The sequence below is a fragment of the Aythya marila genome (assembly GCF_965140915.1).
Source record: "Aythya marila genome assembly, chromosome: 9".
NCBI lineage: Eukaryota > Metazoa > Chordata > Aves > Anseriformes > Anatidae > Aythya > Aythya marila.
Genome location: NC_139050.1, coordinates 11,350,326 through 11,371,067, shown reverse-complemented (window position 1 = coordinate 11,371,067; position 20,742 = coordinate 11,350,326). Strand labels below are relative to the sequence as shown.

Genomic DNA, 20,742 nt, shown 5'->3' with positions numbered 1-20,742 from the left:
TGTAGCAGTCCCCTTTCAATACGTAACTTAGACTTGGAAAAAGTAAGTAGGAAAAAAAAATCAAACTTTTTTATTTTATTTTTCACTTTTTGAAAGCATTTTACACAGGTTTTGATCTTCAGAATACCTTGGAATCAGTAGAAAAAACTAACTGAACAGTTTGTCTTTACAATAGAAACCTTTCAGGAGTCAAAATTGAGACTAAAAAAATACATGCAAAACATACTCCTTTCAAAACACAACTTGAAACGAAGCACCAAACTACACAAATATGCAGAATGAAACAGCATTTAACATCACAGAAGTAGTCTTCATAAAAGGTGTAAAAGTCACCTATTCACTAGGCACTGTTCACTTGTTTAAACAGAAGAGACAATAAAAATATTGTCCACAAACTTGCAATTTCAACTCAAAGGCTGTAGCTAGAAATTCCTCTACATGTCATGCTTTAATAGCGACCTGAAAAAAAAAACAAACAATATATACAATTAGACTTCCAAGCATCAACGGATTTTACAAGTTCCATACCTAACTTTACAGATATGCCTCAAATGTGCAAATTCAAGTGCCCAGTGTCTTGTATTTTTTCATTAAATAGCTATGAGGAACTTGTCTACAACAAAGTACGATGTCAGTACTCTTCTGTCAGGAAGTTTCTTCCTGAAGAAAAAGCCCAGTTCACATCATATATGCACAGGGCTGATGTTTCAGCATGTGATACACACTGTAACAGGCTGAAGCCAGTTTCCCCATGTATCAGGAAAAGCAGTTACACTTGTTTTCATCTGGACACAAATGGTAAAGGTGAGAACAGAACCTAGTCATGCAGGGTGTATCCATTTCAAAGGGAGCATGCTAGGAATGCTATTGTGTTTTATTAACTTTCTGCAAAAACACAGCTTTATCCTCCGTGCAAAAACGCAATTTGGAGAAGAGCACCACTTAGGTCCCAGACCGAGTTAGCCTTCTCTTCAGCAACTTGTCAGGAATTTTAGTTCCAGTACCAGAACCTGCAAGGGTTGACTATTTGGCTTTGCTGTCCTAGACTCAACCAAACTGTCAATCTGCTACAAAGTGCTGTCGTAACTGGGTTCCCAAGAAAAAAAAGTGCTACTTCAGACTTTTTTTTTCTTAAAAAAGAAAAAGTGGTGTTACCTAGTTTATTTTGTTGCAAACTAAATATTTGCTCTGCCCTCAAGGTTGCCAGTTGCTCAATGAAACTTTAAAGGGAACCGTAGTTCAAAAAAAACAACCACACTGAAGTTATTAGGGGATAGAAAAGCTAAGGAAGAAGTTCAGGCAAAGTGGAAATTTGCTTTTGACATGAGAGCTGTAACTACTCACGAGGTGAATAGGATCGAGATCTGGATCGAGATCTGTAGCCCCCTCGACTGTAATATGGGGATGGTGATCTCCTCCTGTGGAAGAAAGGAACAGAAACAATCCCTTCGTTAAAGCCTGTGGCAGATGAGTGGCAGCAGCTTTTAGTGGGTATCTCTCAATCCTGCTATCAGGAGAAGCTAACGAGCACATGAAGAGCTGATCAACATTTATACTGGATAACAGAGCAAACATTTGAAATTTCTTACCCTTTTTTTGAGCAAGCATTCAGATTAATACTACTTTTGACTAATAAAGGAATTATGCTCTCTTGTGCATTTGACTGTGTCCAAGTGTTGTGTTTCAAGCCAAGAGCATCCCAAACAAGCAGAGTAAGCCAAATCACACCTTAACTTTTAAATTAAAATACTTGTTCTAGATGAAGAGTTGATCTGAACAGCACTCTCTGCTGCCACCTCCCAAATCCCACCTTCAACTCTATGATACTCTTCCAATCCAGGCAAAAGTTTTGCATTTCCTTGCTTATTTCCACTAATCCCCTAAATTGTCATTCAAGAAAACCATTCAGGACATTAACTTCTTGGCATAGATCAGAAGATTTTCCTGTGCAAAGCTGCACTAACCTGACCCTATACTAACCTCACCCCTTGATGAGGGAAACTTTGAAATAAATTGTACTGCTCACGGCGAAGTGGCAAACATTCAGTAGCCACCCGACTGCTGTAGTATGTTTATAGCTATCCAAGACTGGATTCAAACATCCCCAAAATACCATATATGAGTATCTCTGTTGTTAACCAGACACCAACAGCTTTCCTGTTGTACCTGTAAAACTGATCCCTATCTTGAACAGCTCTCCATCCTCCTCCGCCGCCGCCACCACCTCCTCTGTGAAGACAAAAGCAGATCAATTTTAAAAATTTATAAAGTGAAGTAATAAAAATATTGCCACACAAGCAAAAGTATTGTCAAATACAGGAAAATGATGTGAAGACAAGAAAGCATTTGGTACCTACACTGGACAAAATTACTTCCTCATTACACTCATTTTTGCATCACTGGGATGAGCTGGCTGAATTCAGTAGCAAGGAACAGTTAAGAGAGGACTCACGCTCAGCTGCCCATTGCTGTATTTTACAAGGGCATACTCTCCAACGAGCAGCAGTTTGAGATTGGTACAGAGCCTTTGCTTCTAAGAGCACTCCTGTTCTCAGATGCTTACCCATTCCAAGCAAGCAATTTTTTTATTTAATTTTTTTAAAGCAGTGAGATCAGTTCGCTGTCCTGAGGAAACATGAGCAAGTTGATTTCAAGGTTGAGGCAGGGGCAAAGCAGACACCCTTTTATTTTAACACTTCACTTAATCACGCTTAAACAAGGGCATCTTCAAAACAGCAGTAGAAGTTGCACAGAACTGAAACAATACATTGTAATATTGAAGGATATTTAGTGGCCAGTCCAGTACCTCCACAGATTTAGATACAGCTAAGCATTACTGGGAGGAGATTGCATCAAGCTTGCGTTACAGAGCAGGGATGACCACCACAGATGGCTCACAGCAGCTCAAAAAGGCTGTAATTTTAAGACAGAAAAACCACCACATTTCCGATCAGCAGGTCTATTTTACTTCGTGTTTTTTCCTCCAGAAGTCCTCCCTCCCCATTTGGTAGATAGCCAGTGTGCATACTTCTTAGGTTATTCTTCAGTTTACAGACACTTTTCCAGACAAGACTAAGCATCCCACAGCAACATGGGGAAAATTATGGGGAAATTAAAGTTTTAGTATGAGAACTCTGTCCTGAAAATGCCCTTAAGGCTTCTCTACACAGCAGGCGAGGAAGAAAGAAAATGCAAAGTAATTGTTACCAATTGATTTTCTGGGGGCAGAGTACAAAACAGATGTTAAGTTTATATATTCCCCTAGACCCTTTCCTGTCGAAGGAACACCCATGGCACATCATAAATTAACTGAGGTTGGAAAAGGCCTCTAAGACCACCTGCTCCAACCTTTAGCTTTGCATTGCCAAGTCCACCATTAAACCACGGCACTAAGCTCTGTATCTACACGTTTTTACATGCAACACTATTCTTCTCTCCTTCAACCAACACCTGCAGGATAAGAAGTAGGTATTTAACTGGTACAGACCATGGCATTTGTTAAGTAGCCATGCGTATCTGTGGCTTATTTTCAATCTTTATCTGCTAGATTTCAATATCTGCAGTATCAATATCCAAGAAGACAGTTTCTGCAGAAAGCTTTTAAAAATTCCCTGATTTTTTTCAGGGAATTGAAATCATTCTTGCTGGACCTGTCAATACTCTGAGAATTTCTCCCCCAAAGCCCTAATTCACGCGACAGACACAGGACGGGAGAGCACACAGGAAAGTCAGAACATCGCCTGGAGCATGACTGCCTCGAAGTGCTGAACCAAAGCATAGCTGTGAATTCTGATACACTACACAAACTAGTACACTAACTGAGGTAGCCCATCTTCTTCTTATTAGTGTGCTTTTCCTCTCCTAATTCACATCCTCCTCACTATCAGTTGTTCACTATCAGTCTCTGCAACTATGCTGACTAGCACACACCCAGAAGTGAAGTAATTCAAACTTCTGATAATGCTTTACAAAGATCCGAGCCACAATGCACCATCAGGGATAACAAAAGGTAACACCTGGTAGCAGAAGACTTTTGTCATACCATAACCTCAAACAAATTACATTTCAAGAACACACAAGCAACAAACAGCAGATTTCAAGGACTGTTTAGCAGACTATGTTTTAAGACACATGTCTGTTCCCCAGCATTTTATGGAGCTGCTTCACGCAATGTCCTAAAAATAATGAATTGAAATCCAGCAAGGAAATTAGGCATTATAGCAGTAACTATCCTGGGCAAGTTTTTGCACCTAGTGCCCTGAAATAAACAAAGTTTGGTCAAAGATACACTTTTGTGTCACAGCTACTTCATGAAAGCCTACATGCAACAGCTGGCAAGGCAAAACCAGTAAGTCTTGGTGTATGCTTAGTCAGATTTATCCTGCTACAGTTCTCCAAAACACTCAAAGCTGCTGACACAGTAGGGAAATGTATAGAGGCAGAAAATACCCTGTGTTCCCAGAGCTGTGTGCAGAACACTTGTGTCTCCTGCATTCACTGTAAGGAGGTGGAGCACCTCTCCCTGCCTCTAGCAGGGCTGAAACACCTGAAGAAACAAGGCCCCTGCTTTAAATCAGACAAGCAAGGCAGGGAGGTGAGAAACAGAAGCAATGGCTAAAGGTAAGAAGAAAGTGTCTGAGAGTAGAAGGAGGGGTAAGAAAGACAGCTGCCCTCAGTGATTGAGGATCACCACACAAATACCAATGTAAGCATATAGAATATATTTCTTATACACGTAGGAAGGAACAGAAGAGCGTACTGAATGCTAGGAGGATCACAGAATTGAGCATTTTCATCATCTTTGAGGTGTAATAGGATAACGCAATTCAAACGCACGCGTCTCCAATGCGCTGTTGGCAGCAGGCAGGTCACAAACGCACCCAGTGCCGACATATTACAGCTAGCCAAACAGCTCAGTGCTGCTGCACGTACTGAACAAAGGTTCCGCAACCATTTAAAGTGACATTCTTAAACATTGGGCAATTACAGACAGAAAAAATGAATTGTCATCTTGCTGTCCGACTTAATTGCATCCCAGTCAAATTCTGGGAATTTCACATGGGACAAGCTCATTCGGCAGTCAAAATGGAGAATGCTGAAGATAAGTGAGCTCTGTCTCCAAAACCAATGAAGTACCAACTGCATTTTCAACAGATTCTGTACTAACTTCACCAACCTTCTGACAATCTGTTGCCACCTGAACATTCACGCTTCTTTTGGTGAAGCTAGCTACTGTTCAACACTTAAGTTTGGACTGAAGACAGACAGAAGTAAGATACGCAAGTCCCTCAAGTAGATCATCTACACACAGCCTGACAAGAGCACGCTAAAAACAACAACAACAACAAAAAAAAACTTTTTCATGAAAGTGTCCAGTATAGAACAGGTCACTTTCCAACTTCTGATTCCTCATTTCTGGCAGTGCTTGAAATGTCTACTGTTAACAGGGGATCCTGGTGACCACTTCCTACTTTTTGTCTACTACACTCAGAAAGTAATTTGGCGTTATAACACAAACTCTAATATTAATGAGCACCTATATTGCCACCATTTTAATGGTAATAGAGGAATCAAAGAATTCTTTTTGAAAAAAGAGTACAGAGAATGTTACTTTGTTTTTCAGAACTTACTGATGATTGAAAAAAGCATTAACTCCTGCTAAACAGCACGAAGTATATCTCCCACTAATCTATTTTACACCAAGTAGCCTCGTTGGTACAGATTTTGTACAAAGAAACCACAATTAAGATGAGCCTAAAAACATATTGGCATACTTCTGAAGGTAGAAACATAGATGAGAAAGCACAGTTCAAAAAGTAGTCCAGAATTACAAATATTGCCTCACCTATATGATCTGCTGTAATAGTCACGATCATCATATCCTCTATCATATCCTCTGTCATAGTAATCTCGTCGTCGAGAGCTGCCGCTACAAGTAATGGAAGAGAATTACATTTAATAAAATATAAAGCACTGTTCGCAGTGCATCCAGTCAAGTACACACCATTTTAACTGGCTTAAATGACTACCTCCTGTCCTCACCGTTTAAGTGATGGCTGAGTGTTTCCCACCTATGCAGATGGAGACAGATCTACCTAAGACTGCTTTTTAAAATGCTTGAATTTAAGACTGCTCCTTTCCTCCTTGTCTGAAACCTCTTAACCTTTGGATATCGCAGGCACAAGAGGAATTCCATTCTGTGGCAACTCCTCATTCACTTTTAACTCTCAGAAAGCTTATTTTAGAAGAACTTCTCTATTAAAAAAAAAAAAAAGCTTACAGCATCAATACAACATCAGCTACACAGCCACCAATACCATACGCTGAGAGTCTTGGGAAAACAATTGGGAAACCACTTGGGAAAACAACTCACATTCTTGGAAACTTCGTCAAATGTTTACACTTCGGATAGGGTAAACTGCAAAGCTGCACAATAGTATTTGTTGATGTACTCTTGAAAACTAGAGCTTGCAAAGCCATTAGCATTTGAGAACACGTAGGGGAACATCCATTAATCAGAAACAACTTGAAATAGTTTAGAAATTAACAAAGATTCTTACTGCAGACTTAAATGTTTAGATAACTCATGTTTTGGCATAACTAATGAACACAGGTTTCTGCTTATTGCAATCCAGACTGACACTGCATCAGTCTCTGACAAGTGCTATATAAATTAAACACCTTATAACTAAAGAGTAGAAAGATACATATTACTACTGATAGCAGTCCATGTGAGTTTTTCCTTTTTAAATAAATCTGAAGAATCTCTTTTATCAGCTGAGTTTCTAGTTTTCTGAGGCTTTGCCAAACAGCCACACCAGTGTTAGCACAGCTCTTCCTAAGGAGACTTGTTAAAAATATGATTAGGCATCAACGATTTTCATATTTTAGCTCCCAGTACTGAAACATCCACTTACTGCGCTGCATGCAAGCCAGAAGCAAGGACGTATGTTCTTCTTGTGCCCACATACCAAACTACTACATGTAGACACTAACTTTCAGAATAGCACATTAACGTAAAAGCCTGATAAACTAGGAAAAACACACAGAAACAGGTCTCAAAGGAATATATACAAGAGGTGTTCTGTGGGTTTTATTTATTTTAAAATACAGGACACAATATAACCTGTCCCTTATTTTTTTAGGAAAAAAAATCAGGAGGTAACTTACTAAGTTGGTCTTCCCATGTAGATTCCAGGGGTAGGTGTGTGAGGTCTTTTTGTAATGGAGAAGTCTACCCGGATTCTTCTTCCATCCAGCTCCATTCCATTGGCACGTTCCTTTGCCTAAGCAGAGATAAAAATACAATTAGCTGTAGGTATGAACTTTAGTACCAACACAAGCTCCTAACCACTGCATGAAATATTTAGAAAGTCCTCAGAAGAGCTCGGTTAAGACCCAAGTCTAAGTTTCACACATGCCCCATACTTACATACTGAACATAAACTCTTAAGGCATTCTAACTAGCTGGATATAAGCCTCAGTAATTACTTAAAGGTGACTTACATTGCGTGAAATGCCTAAGAGGAACATAATTTACCATTTGTTTCATTAACTGTTTCTAACATGATTAAGAGGAGCCTTTGAAAGTGCTTGTGTAGGGAAATCGTAACTACTCCAACATGGAACACTAAACATAGAATATACATAGACGTTAAGTCTACGTATTGGTGCTCTTTTAATTTTTCCCCCCCTCAAAGACATTCTCAAAATCAACCATATCCTTGAATATAGTAGTATTTGAGCCATAAGCAAACTCGAAGTAAAAAGCCTGAAACCACTTCTTTTTCTGCCAAGTAGCATAGCCCACATTCAAAGCTTCAACCTACCATGGAAGTCTTATGCTGAATTTGGAAAAAAAAAAAAAAAAAAAAAAAAAAAAGACACCCCAGATGGTAAGAATTAGAACTCACGCAGAAGATAAACCTGATCACAGCCCACAGACACAGTGCCATCCAAGGCAGGCCCGAGAATAGAATTGTATTCCCCTTCCCATGTCCGTTCCATAGCACTTGTAAGCACACTTGGTAATCTATTATATGGTATCGACACCACTTCGATTCACCCAGTCCCTTAGGGTTTCAGGCAGTCACTTGCAGAGACCAGGAATGCCAGAAATATTTGCCTGGCCTTTTATTTTCCATAAAAAACGACTCCCCCACTTTCCTTCTGAAGCTCTACAAGTCAGCAGGATGCATGCTAAAGCTCCTACAGGGCACCTGAGCGTTTGAGAACTGTGCAATATCAGTCTGGTGCACTCCAAGCAGTAATACTAAACAGAGGGTCACGTGGAGCTCGGGAAGAACTTCCATCTCATAATTTGAAGAGAACATGTGTTTCTATTTTCTTTTTCTTGTTGGCACAGTTGCACCATGCTAGGCTGAAGATTGCTTTTGTGACTAATACAACAACTCAGCCTGCACTGGGACCAGAATTCATGCCCTTTCACTGTTTCCTCTGGTACACAGAAGATATCTTTTGAACCAAGACACTGACATTTATTATGAGGTGCGAAGTTTTTTTTTTAGGCCCTGAGAAGGCAGGGAAGATAAGATACTGTGACATTAGCTTGCATTATGATCATTTCATCTAGCCAAACGGATTAGCACAGAAGGTTCCTATGCCACTTTAAAGGTCAAACAGAAAGCTTTCCTAGGCTACAACCTGGGGCAGAACATACATCCCAGCAAACATGCCATACAGCCCACACCCCAACCTACTTCCTTAGCATCCTCAACGTTTTCAAAGTACACAAATGCAAATCCTCTCGAACGCCGCGACTGCTGATCGTACACAATGGAAACATCAGCAATTGGACCATACTTGGAGAAAACTTCTCTCAGATCTCGTTCCGTGGTGTACAGACTTAACCCAAATACACCAAGACAACAGTTTGGGTCAGGATTTGCCTAAAAGAGAGAGAGAGAGAGATCAGAATAAAAATGCTTGCATTTGCAACATGTGGTATATTTTACAAACTTGAGTCCCTGAAAATATCAGCAACAACACACTGCTTAGATTGAGGTTGGATTAGTTTGCTAGTATACACTTCTATTACAATAAAACCTACAGATACACAAGCACCCTTTCACAGAAATACTTTGCATTTTTCCTGTACCAACTATAGTGAGAACACACAAAGTTACTGTACTTGAAGTCTTCTCTCCAGAGAGAGTGGGTGACTACTGACTATGGATACAGAGAAGGGCCTGGATCACATCTTCGTTTTAGTTATCACTTGCCCCCTAACTTTAACATGAAGTACATTGCTTTCTGTCAACTGAGACTCTCAGCAGCTAAAATCAAGCCGGATTGGATGCTCTCACTTAATAAAGAGAATGTCAAGACAGCTTTTAACTAAATATTTTAGTTCTCCAGCCTTTCTCAAGTAAAGTCAAATGATCCTCCCTCCTAGCTCTGCCTCTGCCCTTCACTGCATACAGCTGTTGGTTTATTACAGCACATATCCTGATATTAGCCTGCACTGGTTCCTACGCAAACTTAGGGAAATCCAAGGTTTACCAAAAAAACAAATGCCAATTAACCTCACCAATACCTTTTAAATAGACCAGTGCAGGAAGCAGAATGATTTTGTGGAAAACCCTATGGAATGAATGTAGTGACTTCAAGACGTACTCAAGCCTGTTTACACCTCCTCCCCTCCTCTGCAGGGTACGTACCCTGTTTCCAATGTGGCGCCTGCGAGTAGACATGGGGGAATGGCTGTGACTGTGTCGTCGCCGATAATCCCGACTGTATGACCTACTTCTGGATCTCCTGTGAGAGCGGGAACGAGAGCGTGACCTTGTGTAGTGTCTACGGGAACTCCTCCTTGATCTAGATCTGAGGAAAAAAAATAAAAAGTCGTGTTTTTTTCCCTGGACCCTTCAAAAATAACAGCTACTCACAAAGTCTAAACAGCCATTTTCTAAGGACCTGTGGTAGGCACTACACAATTAAGACGTAATCAATTTAGTCACTAATCTCAAGGCCTGACCACTCAATCTTTACAATTAAGACTACTGTAGATGCTCTAGAGCGTATCTACTGCAGAACAGTAACCTCAACATACACTTCAATTAGCTTTTAATTCTTCAGCAGCTTCTAACTTTCTAACAAGGATATCTTGGTTTGAAATAGTACATGCTTTGAATATCCACAGCATTTACAGTAGCGTCTAAGTAAAATTAAAATAGCTGAGAGAGTTCTCTCTGGAAGACTTAGCAGAAAAATGTAACAGGAGCAAACAGTAAATATGGCTTCACATTGAACATGCACAATTGCAGAGCTGCACACTTCTACTTATTCCAGAATAACACTGCCTTCAGTGACATGGAAAAGCAAATATATTTTTGTGAGTGCATATTTACAAGCACAGGAATCTGCTAAACACATCAGAAACAGCACATAAGAGGGCTGAAGAAATTAAGTGGTAGAATGCTTATTTACCTTACGGTATTTCAATAGTTATTTAACATCAGCTGTTCATAAATGTTTATATGTTCACCCTTCAAATGTATTTAGGCAAAGGTGCAACTGCTCCTTAATTTTGGCCCACTTCTCTTTGGAAGTGTTCTCTGACAGCACCAGGTCTGTGGAGCTGAGGTCACAAACGCTGCATTTCCTTCTACTTCCCTCAGCTCTCCCAGCACGGGCAGTCTTTGCTGAAAAGCTGGGCAGGCACTTACACTGGAATATTACGCCCGAGCGTGGTCTGCTGTTTGGAGTCACTAATCTGCATGTCAGGCAACCACAAAGAAAGCTGCTGCAAGGCTTAGAAGTACACTAAACAGTTTAATATTCAAAGGCTCTTAGTCATAAAATATTAATTTACATACTCTTCTTTACACCTTAATTGCCTTGCCCCTGTTTGTGGAAGCTGACTGAGACCAGAAGCCACTGCAGCAGAATCGTGTTTCACAGTAAGCCAACCACTACACCAGCATGAATGCTGCTCTCAACGTGAACCAGTTTTTATTCTCCTGAGCATTTAACAGCTTCTTCCACTGTCAGGCTTTGTCACCAGGTAAATGTCACCACAATGCCAAACTGCGGGACATACACTCTGTACATTACAGGCCTCAAAAAAATGCCTTTGACTTCTTCAGAAGCGAGCCAGCTAGTTTTGTCTTCCTTGACCTGAAGCACATATGCACGTCCCAGAGAAATGACTTCAGCTGGACCCCTTACAACACTTATGTATGTAGAAAGAACAAGTGATTTGGGGGAACAAAGTTAAAAAAAAAAAAAAAAAGAAAACTTCCCTAAGACACAAAGACAATGAAGTAAGAACGTAAGTGAAGCTCTACACACACAAAGCCACATTTCAGCCTTTGATGAAGAAAACCTGAAGACAAACACAGAACCGATGTTCCAGGTTACAGTATGCATCCATTACAGTAAACAAAAGCTGGACCCTCCTAAACTACACAAAACACTGAGAGCAAGGCTTATGTTAAATAGGAACTGCTTATATTGCTGCCTTAGGTGCAAAGAATTGTTTAGACTTCATGAACACACAGAACAAGCTTGCACAGGGTTTCCACTAAATTGCGGATGAAAACTTCAATAAGAACAGCTTTGGACTTTTTAATCAAGTATGTCCACACCCCAACTGATAAATACGCCAGGACACAGATTTGATCGTCAATCAAAGTTTAATTTATGAAGCTGGTGACTCAGAAATATATTTGCGATGGAAGCTACCACGAAATATGAAAGATCTCACAATGTTATCTCTGGTGAGAGCCAGTTGGGTGACCTGCTCGTGATCACATCCAGATGAGTGATGGCACTGAAAATAGAATCAAGTATATTGGTTCGAAACACATGCCTTGACACAATTCCGCTCAAATCTGCTAACGAATCAATTAACTCTGCAACATACTTTCAGTATTTCCAGCTGCAGGAATTTGCAGACAGCTGTTAAATGCTCAGGAAGCCATCGTAGACATAAGCATCTACTGCTGTTCATCGAAAAGCAAAGTGCCAGATGCCCGGGTACTATTTAAAGGAGTCCTTGCAAGAGCAAGTGATTTGCCTGGTCACTTCAGACTGCAGTCTGTGTGTGATTGCACTCCTAGGTAGTTATTTGGCAAGTGGGAAGCACAGTGCTGGAAAGACCACAGAAGCCCAAGGGGTTATGATTGGGGTGCAGAAGGGCATGCTGGATTGTCCTGACTTGCTGGCCACATTAAAAGGCAAAAGGCTGGCCAAGGAACATGTGTGGTCTCCACCTTCAAAGCTTTTAAAAACTCAACTAGATAAAGCCCTGGGAACACCACCTGAACCCCCAGCTGACTCTGTCTTGAACTCGGGTTTGGACCAGACCTTTCCTAGGCTGTCCTAGGAGTCTACTGATGCTAGCAGCTCCAAGTATTTCTTCATTTAACCTGACATTTGTTCTCCCACTGCAGGGATTCTCAAGTGCATAATCTGACACTTGTGACTGTGCCTGAAATACACCGAAAAAACAAACCCATTTCTCTGCTGTCAAAATTCCAAAGTGTTTACCTTCTCACAAAAGCCTTTCAAACTGATCATTTTGATCTTGCAAGCAGGGATAAACACAGCATTCAATACTGTTTTCTATCATGGGCGACTGCATGATGTCTTCCAGAGATGTCATCCTTCCCACACCCTTACCCCCAGGCTTTGGTAAGCCTAATTCAGTGCTCATACACAAAAATGTATTGTGAGCAGCTCAGCTGGAAACCCCACCACTGAAACCCGAGCTTTTTTTGGTTGTTTTTCTTCTCTGAACACTTACGAATGACTAAAGGTATCACCTACACATTTATTTCCGTAGTCAGCACTGCATTATCTAGACTCTTCAGAAAAAATAACGTCATTCAGCCATTTACAGGCTTCGTTGCCTCTCCATTCATTTCTTTTTAAATACGTACCCCTTACACAACACCCCTGTTAAGTCCAACGCTAAGTGGCTAGCAGTGACGTTTATCATCTTATTTTTAGGCTCTCAGCACATTTTATGTCTCAGTTAGAAGCCTGTTAGCAGTTTCAAGAGAAATCCTGTCACTGCGTACAGCCTGTTTAACAGGTAAGCGTAAGGATTGGTGATACAGCCCAAAAGGCATTTTCATAGCATCCACTTGTGGAACAATGACAGTAATTAAGCTACTTTCTCCACAACTTTTCTGAGCACTTAGGAAGCTGTCTCGAGTTTTTCTAGCTTGTTAGTTTTCAAGTTGAATTAACACATATTTAAAAGGTAAGACATGTCAGTTGACGTTCACATTTATTATACTTATCTGCATCTTTCTCGTGGAATATACCATGAACTACTCTGGAAGCATCATTGCTTCCAGTGAAAAAAACACTTCAGATTAAGGTGACCTGAAGCGTAAAATATGCTGATATACTAATTTATTTTAACACAGAAAAACTAGGATCTAGAGCCCCTAGAGCTTTCCGCTCAGAAGCTAGCCTTTTTTTTTTTTTTTTTCTTTTTTAAGATAAACTTAAAAGGCAGGGCACCTACACACTACTTCAGCAGAGATACAAGCCTTCGTAGCAGAATACCTCTCAGAAAAAGCTGCAAAGATCTAGCTCAATAGTTTAGCTTTTCAAATCCAGAAACCACACATGCCCCTTTGCATTCCGCGTGCACAGATCACCAGGTACCTCTGCAAACAGAACTGGGCTACAGAGGACTTCAGTTCATCTCTGACATAATAATCCAAAGACAACTGACTTGCAAGAGGAGGAAGAGGTAAAAAGTAAACTCACCTGGATTCAGACCTGGATCTAGATTTTGACCTGGAACGCCTTGAATCCTCCTTAGATCGAGATCTTGCAGGGGTGTGCCTCCCCGACTTGCCAGACCCATGAGCACTTCCGCTTCTGGAAGCAGAACGGGATTCCTGCACGCAGATATTGAAAGCCTAATTTGTATACAAGTTCTGGTTGACCTAAGGTCTGTAAACAAGCTCCAGTGAAATAAATGGTAAAAATTCATATCTATGTGTCCGGGCAGTTGGCATTAGAACTGCCTAGATTTTTAAGAAGTTTTTCCCTGGTAGACACTTCTTTACCCTGCATATACTTTTGCTATTAAACAGATAATGCATGCATGTTTAGCAAAATATACAGGGACACATAAACAGACTAGTAATTACTTAGCGTAGTGCTTTCAGATTCCAGATTACTTCTTATCTTAACTTCATTTTTATTCCTTTTCTTCATTCTTCCGTTTCAAATTCTGACTTCTTTCATCTTCCCCACTTCACACAAATTGCTCAATATTCTACCAAGTGGGACTTCTGGTCTGATAATTAGCATGCATTCACTTTCTTTTTTTTCAAATTTCAGCTTCACTTATTCCTGAGCTTCAAATAATTCTCATTTATAAAACTTGTCAAATGGCGACTTCCGCATTTTCCTTCTTCAACATTAACCTTAATAGAAAAAGAACAGGATGAAGAATATTTAAAAACTCCAGGATAAAATCTAGTGCCAAAACTGAAACTAGAAAAAAAAATGTTCTGCGGACTTTTACTACATATGCAGTTCAAGAATTGAATCTACCGAATTCCCTACTATTTTATAAACAGGTTCAGTCAATTCAGTTTAACTTTAAGCACTAAGCAGCTGGATTCGCTATTTATGCCTGCATTTAACAGCAAGTGCACAACAGATCAACTGAAGGTCTACTGATCGATTCTAGCATTCGGAAACTCAAGTACTTTGCCAGCCACACACTTAGACAAAATCAACAAGAAGTGCTGTAAGCCAAGCTAAGTCCCTGCTGCGGCCAGAGACGCCTCGAGCTGCCAGGATCTGGAAGGCAGGAAGCACAGCGCGCTCGGTCTTCCCGCGACTTCACTCGGTGTTATGCCGGGGGCAGCCTTCCAGGCTGGCAGCCCGCTGTGACGAGCACGCTCACGGCTACGCTGCCCGCGCAAGGCTGGTTACAGGCGCAGGGCTCGAGCTTCTAAGGGAGAGCTTTCCCGAGCAAAACCAGACTTCTGTGCAAAGCGCTCGCACGCTGCGCTGGAACAGCAGCCCTTCTGCTCTGCTATGTGCTTGCAACCAACTCTGGTGGTGACCTAACCTAGTCAGCGCTCTCAGCTTGGATTTTTGTGAAGCAGAATAATGCTCAACTTCAGTCACGTGGCTTAGACACTTGGCGTGAACACCCTAGGAGGTATTATTTCAAGAGCTCAGAGGAAATTTAAAAGTCAGCGGCAAAAATCTATTTGGAACAATTCCAAGTTTTGTGACAAGTCCGAGCAGGAGCGCTTACTAACAATGTCAGACTACCAGAATTTCTTCCAAACCACTTGTTTTTATCTCTGTAACATCTCTTAAATCTGAACACTCAACTTTATAGGCATTTCAGACTAAGCATCCAGAAATTCATTAGCTAAACCAATATTTAATTGTGCTTAAACCACTTCCATGTGACATACAATCACGTTTAGCTGTTGGCAGTTGCCTACCATGCTGGTACCAGTTGGGGTGGAGGAACTTGCAGGATGAAGCAGATTTTGAATTAATACCGAGAGCAACAGAAATAAAGCGAAGTCGGCAAGGCTTTATCAATCTTTATCAATCTGTGTACGGAAGTGTTTTAAACGACAGCCACCACACTTACAAACCCTGCAGAGGGCAGCGCAAGCATCGAGAACTAAGTTACAAATAACGACTTTACCCTAAATCCATTACTACCTTCAAAAGAAAAAAAATAAATGCCTGGAGCTGAGTTCTGAGCAAATGCATGACGTTAGCCACAAGAAGCCTTTAGCAATCTTAGAGTTAGACAAAGCAAGGTTTGAAGAATGGATGAAAACCAGCGCTAAGCTGCTGTGGAGGAAAACTACTTCCATTCACTAGAGGTAACTCTTGGCAGACTGAAGCTAGGCAGAAGGAGCGATGCCCAAAGACAGCAGCTCTAAGGCTGGGAAGGACACGAGGAATGCACGGTGCTGCGGGAGGGAAGCAGCAGGGAGCACCTTGCCCATGAGCGCCCTTTTCAGAGCTTTTAGAAGTCAATAAGCTTTGAGGAAATATAGTGAAGAGGTATTCACATAAGCAAATGACTGAAGTCTTCATCTCGCTGATAGTTTTTTTTTTTAAAAGGATAATCTTTGCTATGTTATGTTAGCACGTGTGGGGAAACCGGATGCCTAGCATCAGAGGAAGGAATTTAGGAAAAACCTGAAGACACCTGTGTGTTAAAATAGAAAATTAAAACAGCTGGCTTGTTTTCCTTTACCAACTTCAAACTTTACAAAATGTTCCTGTTTTTCAGCCTTCGCATTTTGTTTCTGGACCACCCTTCTCCAAAATCCTTACCTTCTGTCACATTTTACAGGCTTACATCACTTCCTCCTCACTTCCAGCCTCAAAAGGCTGCACCTGAAGTTTTCTGGATATTACTGAGACTGGTAACAGCTCCTGAAGTTTCAAAGCTGTTACCCTCCCCACCCTGCCCCCAAGCAAACCTCACCTATCCAAATTTTGTTACACCAGGAGCCTGCAAACCCTGCACTTGGTGTGTGCCCCACTAGACTGATGCCTGCTGAGGGTTCACACAAGCCTCTCCCCCGTTTGGCTTGAAGCGGAGAGCAGTTACAATTTGCTTTGGTTCTGAACACCGTGATTTCCTTTTCTACTTTTTGCTCTTTGAGACTTTTAAGCTTTAAAAAAAGGCAAAACAATTTCATGTCATGACATGTGGAAGAAAAGAGATGAAAAAGTTCTGTCCCACCCATATGCAAACACTTCTGGAAGCGGATCAAAGCCGGTGCTCACCGTTAAATAGCCAGCCGGTGTTTCTAAGCTTGACTTTTTGAAGTGCAGGATTTTAACAACCACCAGACCCCTTGATCTTCACCTGCAGCTCTTCCCAGTCATCAGCCCCCACTGGAATTCAGGGGGAAGCCCTGAAGTCCAGGGTTGTGGTTTCCAAATTATTATTTCCATACTTTAGGCATACTAAAATATCTTCCGTGCAGCATTACAGACTGTTTTTAATACCTCTGAGCACATTTGTAAGGACAGGTTACAGTAACCTCTAAGCATGGAAAGCCACAACAGCAGAATGACTTTGGGGACAGGAGATAAAAATTTCCACAGGCAGGAGGAGCTGTAAGGTATGTAAATGAGGTCCAAGGGTTTGAGTTTTTTTTGGGTACTTCTGCAATCCAACTGAACCTCATGGGAATGCAAGTTACAGATTTCAGTTACTTCACAACTTAAAATACAGTCAAACACAATTATTACTATGATTTAAGCTAAGTTTATAGGGATTGAGCAATTCCCACTTGTCTTCCAAAAGGCAGAGCCCCCCATCGTGCATTACCTAACGCGACTCCAGATTCATCCCATTTGCAAGGGGGCTAACTTGACACTCGTTCAACCTTGCTGGTACTGAATCTAGCAGCTGATCCAACAAAAAAATAACAGCTTCTGCCTCTCGCTGCGAAGCACGCGATCACCAGGTCGCTGCTGGGGGCTGGGGATCCGTGTCGCAGATGGAAAGCAGAGCAAGGCCTTTTGGCAGCAGCCCGCAGAACAAGAAACACAGCAGCGTTCTGCCGAGGCCCCTGTTAGAGCCGATTTATAAACAAGAAGCAGTACTAATGCAAGGTAAATCCAGGGATGTGCCATTCAGTAACTATTATCTGCCCTCAAAAAACTCTAAGCAATGCCTAAATGTTTTGATTTAGTGAACGGTTTCCAAGCTCCACCAAAAAAAGACAGGAGGGTGCTCTGGAAAACAGAGCTGATCTAACAGACCCTCGGCGCCAAGCCCGGCTCCCTGCCACGCCGACCCGGTGAGCGGCTGGGCACGCTGAGCTGCCAGAACAACCCCTCTGCAAAAAACAAGCAGATTTCTGACTGCTCAGGGTGCTCAATCGGCCACCAAGAGGTGAGACCCAGCGTCAGCTCACGAAGGAGGCACAGGGAGAAGGACCTGCCCCCTTGGTGGCACCAAGCTATCAATCAGGCTGTTCTAAACCTGCCCACGTTGCTTCTTTAGGCCACAATTTAGTACTATTTTGTAGATCTACAAAATGAGTATTTGTAACATTAAAGTGCTTCTGACAAAAAAAAAAAATGATACTGTATTAAATACTTTCTGATCAGGCAGATACCAAGTAACAACTGCTACTATTAACGCATTCACAGGATGAGACTGGCTAGCTGCAGCTTGCAAATACTGGAAAAAAGACTTCAGCCACCCTTCTTTCCAACCTGTCCATGCCTGAATTACACACATCTCAGTGAGCACAACTGTGATGAATGAAAACAAAATTGTCTTTAAAAAGTGGCCTTTTTCTTCAGTGCACTATCAAAAATCCATTATCTGATGTATTGGCAGCATTGGAAATCTATGGTTTCTTCATTTTTAAGAAAGTTTCTAGTTTAATCTCACCATGATTCATAAGTTGAAAAATCGTTTGACAGGGATTTTTTTTTTAACCTATGCCATAAAGTCAGTTTAAGGTTAAGTTGCCTCCAAAACGGGACATCCCATTATTTGGGATGGCACCTGGTATTTCTTCTTCATCCCCGTAATGCTGACATTAGGACTTGTGGCTACATCATCAAGTCAAGTCTGCAAACCAACGCAGCTGGAAATGGAATCAGAAAAAAATTCAGCTGATTCAGTTCCCAGATCTGACTGACTACACAAACAGCAGTACAAGGGAGAAAGCAGGAACACACTTTCAGGAGCACAATTCTTGTTGGCAGCATGGACCTGGAACAGCTTAACAGACAGTTGTAAAGTCATATCCTAGATTATTTACCCAAGCAGCATTCCTACTCTGCGAAGAGCAGACTTTAGTGCTTCCAGCTTGAAGTAGAAAGGCATTGACTCAGTAAAATATAAGCCTTAACTAGGCAAAAAATAAGGATGTACAACACTGGTAATAATATTCAAAAAGCCACTCCCAACTGGTCTGAAATAGAAGGCTTGTAGCTAAACGGTCCTACCTTGTAGCTCTACAAACACAAGTATGCTGTACACAACTTACCTATTTATGAATCACAAAAGTTGAGTTACAGAGAAATAACGTTCTTCTAAACAAGCAGATGCAGCTTATTTTAAGCCTTGTTCATGATGAAAATTGTCCACCCATGATTAAAAAAAATAAAATTCACAGAAGATAAAAATAGAGAAGAGTATGGGGCAACTGCTGTCCTAGTATCCCATACAAAATGTTTCTAAAAGACTTTACAATAAGGGTTTTAACATTTGCATTCATCCTAATTGCAAATACAATGCGGGTTAGCATGAGAAGCTTTACCAAAGTTAGGCTAGCATTTTAAGCAGGTTTTCTGCCTGACTCACACGACATAAATTAGATCAACTTTTTTAATTAACATGCAGGAATCCATCTTGAGCACGCGAGCAGGAACGCTCCCTGCACTGAAAATGGATCTTCACGTCGCTCTTAGAAGCGGTATCAGTGCAAATGGGATTGACTGGGGCAGAACATGTCCGTAATCCTTCAATGGCAGTCTTTCAGTGTTCAATTCCACCTATCAAGTTCAGCTTCCAGGAGACCAAATTTTTCTAGCCTAACCTCCCCAAAGCAGTACCGCTCCCATCCTGAGGCCTAGCAGAGTGAATCTGAATAAGAAGTGCCACGTTCACCGAAGAACAACACTACAAGGCATAGCAATTTCTCCCAGGATGGTTATTTGATATTTTAGCAAATCAGCACTTAGTATTTTTGCGGGCCCTAGCCAAGGTTCAGATTCTCAACTTCCTGCCACCTCCACACCTCCCTCTGATGCTGCGACGAGCTAAAAAGCTACAGGCTGATGCCGAGAAGGACAAAACCCAGGAACGACCCCTGCAGTGCACTTGTGTGTTGTGGTAGAAAAAAAAAAATAAATCAGAGCCCAGTTCACTAAAGAAGAGCTATGGGTTTGTCAGATTTGGCTACCAACGTGAAGCTCAGCACGCCTGCGGCATTAGCAGCAGGGCAGCTCCCCGGGGCCACCCGCCGGAGGCTGCACACCCAGCGCCGCCTGCGTGTAAGGAGAGCCCCGGACACCGGGCCGCGGGGCTGCGGCTGCGCCGGGAGGGTGGCGAGCAGGCTGGGGGGGGGGGAGGGGGGGCAGCGCCGCAGGGCGACCTGCCGGGAGCCGGCTGGAGGGCGAGGATCCCTCAGGATCCCGCAGGCTCCGCGCCCCCCAGCCCGTCCCCGCCACGCTGGCGGCGGGGCAGAGGCGGCGCGGCGCGGCCCGCCCGCCCTCGGCCATTTTGTCCCTCTCGGCGCGCCCGGTCACCAGCCCAAGATGGCGCCGGGCGGCCCCGCCGCGCGCCCCCCTCCCTCCTTCCCCTCCCCCCCCCCCACCGGCCGCCATCTTCCCCCGCCGAGCCCAGCCGGGCCCCAGCCCCCAGCGGGGCGCTCCCCGCCCAGCCCAGGCGGCTCGGAGCGCTGTGGGCGTCTCGGGGGGATGGCGTTGCCCTCGGGGCGGCGCGGGGCAGGGCGGGGCGGGGCGGCTCCGTGCATTACCCGCTCGCCGTAGTTCTGCTCGCCGCTGTCGCTCATGGTCCCGCCGCGCCGCTCCCCAACGCCGCCGCCGCGCCGACACCACCCGACCGTCCCCGGCGCCAGCGCTCTCCGCAGAGGAAGTGACGTGCGGCGCGCGCGCGCGCCACGCCCCGCCCACCCCGGCGGCCGCGCTGAGGGAAGCCCCGCCCCCTAAGAGAGGCCACGCCCCTTACAATAAGCCCCGCCCCCCTCCATGCCCGCC

General features: G+C 42.8%; 1 protein-coding gene across 3 annotated transcripts; it reads right to left on the bottom strand.

The window, feature by feature from the left end:
* Positions 1-60: 60 nt before the first annotated feature.
* Positions 61-20,624, bottom strand: TRA2B (transformer 2 beta homolog). Of its 3 annotated transcripts, XM_082767123.1 has the most exons (10): positions 20,502-20,624; positions 13,750-13,883; positions 11,729-11,794; positions 9,681-9,843; positions 8,721-8,909; positions 7,171-7,286; positions 5,846-5,929; positions 2,167-2,229; positions 1,345-1,418; positions 61-459 (listed from the first exon to the last, which is right to left on the bottom strand). In XM_082767123.1, the coding sequence occupies exons 1-10, from the start codon at positions 20,535-20,537 to the stop codon at positions 449-451; spliced, it is 936 nt and encodes a 311-aa protein (XP_082623249.1). In that variant the 5' UTR covers positions 20,538-20,624; the 3' UTR covers positions 61-448. The 3 variants fall into 3 exon arrangements, with proteins under 3 accessions (XP_082623249.1, XP_082623250.1, XP_082623251.1); XM_082767124.1 differs by lacking the exon at positions 11,729-11,794; XM_082767125.1 differs by lacking the exons at positions 11,729-11,794; positions 13,750-13,883 and having other exon boundaries at positions 20,502-20,611.
* Positions 20,625-20,742: the final 118 nt, after the last annotated feature.

What these genes read in the sequence shown, in the direction of transcription:
- TRA2B (XM_082767123.1), bottom strand. Translation starts at nt 20,537, where the DNA reads ATGAGCGACAGCGGCGAGCAGAACTACGGCGAGCGG. An exon ending in AGATCCAGGTCTGAATCCAG is followed by an intron (nt 11,795 to 13,749) that starts GTGAGTTTACTT and finishes TTCTATTTTCAG; the next exon opens with TGCCATCACTCATCTGGATG. An exon ending in GATAGGGATCAGTTTTACAG is followed by an intron (nt 1,419 to 2,166) that starts GTACAACAGGAA and finishes TTTCTTCCACAG; the next exon opens with GAGGAGATCACCATCCCCAT.